Raw genomic sequence first — 7,571 nt, 5'->3', positions numbered from 1 at the left:
ATATGTTTTAGAATTTATCTTTTTCAATGCAAAAAATTTATAATAATTACCAAAAAATTAAATTGATATTTGAAAGAAATATTAATAACGTTTATATTTTATTTTTTTTACAAAAAAAATTATTTTTAGACAATTATTTTATAAAATAGATTACTAAAATAATGAAATGAAAAGTTAATTAAATCTTGTTGATCCTAATGACATTTGTTGATATTTTATCTTATTGTTGTATTGGATTCAAAATATATACGGCATAATTGAAAAATAAAAAATAAATTGTGGAAAAACAAACAAATTCAATTATAGATATGCGTACACATATTAAAAACTTTTGCATGGAAAAAAAAAATGCAGTTATATGAAAATGTTTTTTTGGAACTTTGGGGCCTTTTTTCCCTTTAGTGCCACGATATTTACATTAATAGTTAATTTTTAATTAATTCGAAAGGGGCACAATTGCCGTACAGGAATTTTTCACTAAAATATCCACCCCTTGAGCGGAAAATTCATTTCCCTACTGTGACATCATGTGCCATAAAAAATGTACGGCATAATGACTTGAGGTATAGTTTTATATAGCCCTTTCTAAATTTTTAATTTTAGGGTGCCTCTAATAATTTTCCTTATTCTACGTAAAAGGTAAGGGCTGAGCAAGGGTTAAAAGCCCTTAGAACCGGTGCATTCGTACGGCATAGTGAAATATAAAAATATCTTTATTTAAAATCAGGCAGGCTGTACAGTTTTCTATAATTTTTACAATAGTGAAAATATTTGGAAAATGAAAATTTTTTATTCTTTCCAGAACGGTTATTTTTGTACGGCATAAGGTTTTTATGTCTTATTTTTGTGATATCTGTCTTGGGCGGAAATGCCGTCAATTTCTATTTAATTTTATGAAACTTTCAATTACTCATCTATTTAAACCTGGTATTTGCATATTTTTGTAGCTGTTGACGGAAATTCTAATTTATTTACTTCAGAAACATTTATAAATATTGTCTTATTAAAACGCTCCTTTAAATACCTGTAAAATAGACAAAAATACGAAATCTGCTAATAGAACATAAGTACGTTTTTTTTTAATAGTATCTGCGTATTCATAATACAGTCTAGATTATTGAAATACTTATTTCACATTAGTTCCGCATGGAAAAATTTAATCCTACAAAAAAAATGGAATGAATCAACCATTAAGCCGATTTAAACCAACATTTTGGAACCTATCACTCATCAAGACTACAAAAACAAACCGAACGATTCCCTATCGGTAATCCTTCAATCAGAGAGCATAGCGGAACAGATGAAAAAATCCCCCTCTGTTGTTCTGCTCGACTTAGTAATCACCATGTATTTCCTATCAGTTACCGTGCCTTTTATATTTTCAGGGGCGATATTTACGGAGGATCAGAAAGACAGTTCCACTGAATTAGCTTTCAAACACGCCGTGTACAAAATAAACAGAGATAAGACGCTTTTACCTTACACATCCCTCGTGTACGACATCCAATATGTGCCACGGGACGACAGTTTTCATGCCAGCAAGAAAGGTGAGTTGACTGATGTTTTTGCGTTTCTTATGTACCGGACCTTGTGAAATTTGTGAAATGTTGCGTGTTGTTAAAGTCGAAATTTTAATAGTTGGTACCAATAACATTACCAAGTGTCGTACAGGGTGTTCCATTTAAGACGGTACTCTTAGTTTTATATGTAAATGTCGGTCACCGAAAATTCCAGTCCATACATTTATTTTTTCCGGTTGCTGTGTATACACCTCGTGAAAAACGCTTGGGTTTGAATAGGACCAATAGCGGCAATTGCGACGATTTACCGTCCCGTTCAAGAAAAAACTGCATTGATCAGAAAAACAGATGTTAAGAAGGAACTGTGGATCGTTCCCTGCTCGCTCACTCATTATTTCCAAAATTGCAAACGGCGGTCATAATCATCCTCATGAAGTTCCTGGACTAAATGTATTTTGTCTTCTTCAAAATGGTTTGTATGCTAGTTCGATTGATCCCAGACACAGATGCTAGCTGCCTCGTACTTAATGTAGGATCAAGATGAACTTATCCCAAAACTGCAACTTCACTAGCTTCATTAACTATAGGTTTCTCAATTTCTCGCTTTTTATTGGCTACGTTCCCTGTCTTTTGAAATTTTTTTACTAACTCTAGAACATACTTCCTCCTGACATGTCGATCTTGATGCTGTTCATTAAATAGCTGAGCTGTTCTATTCGCACATTTATTGTTTATAAAGTAAAGCGAAATGATATCTACCCTTTCTGCTAATGGAATAAACCATAGTGTTTAATTTTCAAAAACACAATTAAATAAACTATCAACCAACGCTTCCAAATAATACCAGAAAATCATTTGGAATCCACTAATTTTACGTTCATTGTGTGTGTATAGCATTTATTTCTGTTTTTTACAATTGTGTTTTTTTTACGAAAGTGATAACAGACCGCCAAAAACCAATGTAACGCAAGAAATATTAAATTTATACTATTGGCGTACTTAACTCGAACGACTGACATTTTTACCGTTACTAATTGTTTGTACATGAGTTTCAATTTTAAAATCAAAATTCTTTATTAAGTATTGGGCGGAATTATAAAATTTAAAGTCTGTAAAGAGAATTGTAAGAGATTTCAACCCCCAATGCCATTTAAATATTTTGGGGTGATGCTTCCCCTAGCTTGGGGGTGAAGGTGGCGGATTCAAAAATACCAACAAAGAATGTCCCCCTTTATAAAATCGACGGGTCTGAGCGTTTTTCTATAATCTTAACGCAGTTCCTGAAAATGGCCCTGTTTCGTTTTCATTTGGCCACCCTGTATAATAAATTATGGTTGTGTTTAAAATAAAAAAAAAACAGATATGCAATCTTTTTCATAATATGTTTTGCCAGGACATAATAATTTTATTTGCTCTGTAATTAGCTGCTAACTTTTCTGAACATGAGCAGTAAATTAAATTTCCACTAGAAAAATGCTCTATAAAGTAATTCATTCCATACATGCGGTAAGTTGAGTTTTATAAGTACTTATTTGAAACACTTGAGTTACTCAAATTAATTATGGAAAGAGATGCAAAAACAGAAACTTTAAATTTACGGTTTGAAAAATGAAACGTACATATATTTCAGATAAAATTATTGATAGAAATCTAATATAAATGTCCGTCCGATGGTAAAGAAGCATAAAATGTATGAGATTGTCCCTCGTTCAAATTTGTCTCATTATCACCGTTATTACCCAACTGATATCGGCATTAACTTCTTATTAAATTTTCAGATAATTGTATTTATGACGAAAGTTTGTTCGTTGAGATTGGGAAACTTTGAGCACGATATAACATCTTCCTTATTTTTCATTAAATTTATACGCTCAAATTTATATTCCATTATAATATCGCTTTACATGTAGTAGGATTTGATTAAATTGGCTATAGTTAAAAGCGAGTATATGTGGAATAAATACGTTTTATATATTTTTAAGTGTATTCTACAAACAATGGTATCAACTATCAAAAAATTTTAATGGAAAAATATTTTCTTGCGCTGGGAATAAAAGTTGTCCTAATGTAATTTGAAAGTTGATAACTAAAGACAAATTGTGGAGCACGTAACAAGGGTAACTTTAATGAAAAGGACTTCCAAGTCACTTAAAAAGTTGGAATTATCTCGTCGGTGTCCTTTCGCACTGTTACGAAGGGCCTTGCTAATTTTTATATTACCTCAAGAATGAAATAAATCACTGTTTTTACTGTTTGAGAATTAAGCATTACTTTTGGGTCTGTTGAATTTCAAGAGCTGTCATTCGTAGAAACCAGGTTTTCAATACAAATTTAATGAAAGTGTCCTCAGTTAAAAATAAATTGAATGTTTTCTTCCAAACTCTAAAGATGTTACAACTGATTTAAGAAAAAATGTGTTTATAAAAACATCATTGTGAAATTTTTTCATTTGCTAATGTCCTACATTCAATTTCTACTGTTACTGTCATTTTAAACATTTTATTAACAACATTATTAAAATTTTTTAACAGAAAGTCAGTTTAAAGATATTGTCCCTCTCATTTTAAGATCTCAAACTTCGCTACACTATTTCTTTGACACAATGTTACAATGTAATTACTTTTATGTTTTGTGACGTCCTGCTGCTGCTATTTCTTGGTGAATTAGAAAACGTTGTATCAAAATAAGTGCAGTTTCATCTAATGACCTGAGCCCCTTCATCTCAACCCTGCTAAAAAGTTATTTGGCGCCGATCTGTTCTCAGCACAATGATGCCCTTCTTTCAGGAAAACCAATTCCGAGCAACGATTGTTTTCTATATCATTAGTTAGATTATACAGCCGGCAAAATCCGGGAGTGAATAGGCCCCTTTTTCATAAACACAGGCGTGGAATATTTTACGTTTAACAAAGGGAGCATACGCAAAGATAAGCGCATGCAGTGTGTTTAAGCTGTTTACGGGACCATTTCCACCTTCTAGAGATAGAGCTTGCGACGTGCTTTTCCAGGATTCGGTTTTGATATTGTTTAAACGGGGGATCCCAGTTTGAGTGAATCAAACTTTAACCACGGTTGTATTAGAAAAATATCGGTTAGTTTTGGACATATTTGTTAATATCTAATCTGAAAAATGGGTGATTTAAGAAATAAAATCTCTTAAAGAGATAAGAGGCGTTCAAAATATTTGAAAATGTAATTTGTGTCGTATTCCCAGTCCCGAATGTTTCGTATTTCTCGTAGAAAACACAACCGAATGCTCATCAGTGCCGGTGAACTCGGAAAGCCGTCATGCGTGATCGAACGTCGACTGCTTGTACAATTTTAATTACATACCAGCTTTGTATAGCGCCCATTGACTTGCGACATAACCACACTTTGTAAAAATTTCTAGTAATAAACTTTTTTTTCAATTCAGAACATAGTTAAACCTGTTGCAAGTGTTAGATATCTCTAAGTTTTTCAGATATCGGTCTGGGGAGCTTTAAACCGTCTATAATTTTACTTTATGCAAATTCAAATATCTTCCCTCCCGTTATCATGTTCTCACTGTGATGTGTAGAAATGAGAGCAAATACTTTTTATTCGTCTTATCGAAATATTTATCCTGACGTGCGGTATGAGCTTTGGGATGACAAAGTGCTCTAAGCCGCGACCAAATGCAACTTCAGCGTTAAGGGTGAGTTATTACATAAGAACGTAAGCACCGAATTTCCCGTACGAAGTTGCCTCATCTCTGGTGCATTTAAGGTAACGGTGCATGACACAGCAATTAATATCGACAGGCTACCCATCATGAAATACACCCGCTGCTATATGCTTCAATCAAATTGTAATTTACTATTCAATTTAGTAATTACATCCCCTATAGTGTTTTATAATACAGTAACGCATGGTTGATGTTTAATTCATTGGTTTATTTTCCATAGCTCGGCGAATTGGAATTCCAGCAAGTACTGTCAAACAACATACAACTGATACTTAAATTCTTGAGGGAAAAGTAACATATCTTTTTAAATATTTACGGAAAAACACATACTTGACATACCGAGATAATTAAATAATGTAATATTTTAATTAAATTATATCTTTTCTTGTTTCACATCTGTTTCACAAAGATAATCCGCGTAATAATTCACGGTAAACGTGAAATAAGAAGTGGATCTTATTTGTGGAAGGGCGAAATGAGCGTTGACTATTAGACGCCTTCATTATAGCCATCCTTGTCTATCACATGGATTTCTATGGCTTACTTTATCGCTCTCACGTAACTTCTGATAGACCATCGGTACTTTCCTACACTGTATATGTATTTACGTGGATACTAGTTTTGACAGCCTGTATCACGGAAATTAATAATTTTCGAAAACACGGGAACTTTTTTCTTAGGTTAATAGGCCAGGAAATATAGAGTTGGACGCGACTTTTTATTTCGGCAAGCTGAATTTATCACTATAGATGCTAAATATTAACATATTAGTTTCCACAGTCATAAAATTGGGGGGGAGATTGTTTAGAGGGTGGTTAATTGTATAATTTTTACGTAAATTCACGTTTTTCGTTTAGGTATAACTTTTTTCCGTTCATTTCCACGAGAAAACAGCAGAGTACTTTTTTTCGAGCGTCAAAAAATATTGATTAGATCAAAAGTTATAAACAGAAGATGTTTATTTATGACTTTTGAATTAATCATTTATAAACTGCGTTATTATTAGCAGAACGTTTTGGCATCGCATCCTCTCATTCCTTATCACTGTCTAATAGCGTACACGAAATCTGGAATCGGTAGGTTGAATAGTTTACAAATTATGTTTAAATTTCATATTTGTAAACTGGATTTTTTTTTTATTTTATAGCCTTAGGTGCAAAATGAAATATACGACGCATACGCGTGATATAGTTATATATTATTACATATTCGGAAAGCTTATGAATAGAGCTTTAAATTAAAAAAAATCGTCAAGATTCGTTGAAAAACATAAGAGTTACAGACTGTCAAATATATTATTTTCAAACGAATTTCGCTATTTTAATATTATCGTCGAAAATCGAGCGACTTTTGACAATATTTCTTATGCGGTACTTAACGGGAAAGTACTCGGGTTGCCGGTTAAGATAGTATTTTCTTTTGCCGCTACCAACATAATTTGTTTAACAATAGGTCGTCAACTTTGACAGTCTGTAACTCCGTTGTTTTTCAACGAATCTTGACGATTTTTTTTTAACTTAAAGCTCTTTTCATAAGCTTTCCGAATATGTAATAATATATAACAATATCACGCGTGTAACATAACAGTTGGGAATAAATGAAACAGTGGATTTTTTATTTTAAAAAATAAATATTTGTCATATAAAATTATGCTCTACGGGTTTTCTTTTCCAANTTTTTCGTTTACGTATAACTTTTTTCCGTTCATTTCCACGAGAAAACAGCAGAGTACTTTTTTTCGAGCGTCAAAAAATATTGATTAGATCAAAAGTTATAAACAGAAGATGTTTATTTATGACTTTTGAATTAATCATTTATAAACTGCGTTATTATTAACAGAACGTTTTGGCATCGCATCCTCTCATTCCTTATCACTGTCTAAGAGCGCACACGAAATCTGGAATCGGTAGGTTGAATAGTTTTCAAATTATGTTTAAATTTCATATTTGCAAACTGGATTTTTTTTTGTATTTTTTAGCCTTAGTTGCATAATGAAATATACGACGCATACGCGTGATATAGTTATATATTATTACATATTCGGAAAGCTTATGAATAGAGCTTTAAATTAAAAAAAAATCGTCAAGATTCGTTGAAAAACATAGGAGTTACAGACTGTCAAATATATTATTTTCAAACGAATTTCGCTATTTTAAGGGCAGGACTATGAATATTATCGTCGAAAATCAAGCGACCTACTGACTTTTGACAATATTTCTTATGCGGTACTTAACGGGAAAGTACTCGGGTTGCCGGTTAAGACAGTATTTTCTTTTGCCGCTACCAACATAATTTGTTTAACAATAGGCCGTCAACTTTGACAGTCTGTAACTCCGTTGTTTTTC

At 32.4% G+C, this 7,571-nt stretch overlaps 1 protein-coding gene across 1 annotated transcript in view; it reads left to right on the top strand.

Annotated features, from left to right (window-relative positions):
- Nucleotides 1-7,571, top strand: part of LOC108913729 (glutamate receptor ionotropic, kainate 1-like) — a gene marked incomplete at its 3' end in the record, with an annotated part of 54,066 nt that overhangs the window by 26,848 nt on the left and 19,647 nt on the right. The window contains exon 3 of the mRNA XM_018719341.1: nucleotides 1,386-1,547. Coding sequence (XP_018574857.1) covers nucleotides 1,386-1,547 — 162 coding nt within the window. The remainder of the gene's footprint in view (nucleotides 1-1,385; nucleotides 1,548-7,571) is intronic.

This window comes from Anoplophora glabripennis, unplaced genomic scaffold (genome assembly GCF_000390285.2).
Source record: "Anoplophora glabripennis isolate ALB-LARVAE unplaced genomic scaffold, Agla_2.0 scaffold215, whole genome shotgun sequence".
Taxonomy (NCBI): Eukaryota; Metazoa; Arthropoda; class Insecta; order Coleoptera; family Cerambycidae; genus Anoplophora; species Anoplophora glabripennis.
The sequence above is the reverse complement of the archived record's forward strand: the minus strand, read 5'-3'. Positions and strand labels throughout refer to the sequence as shown.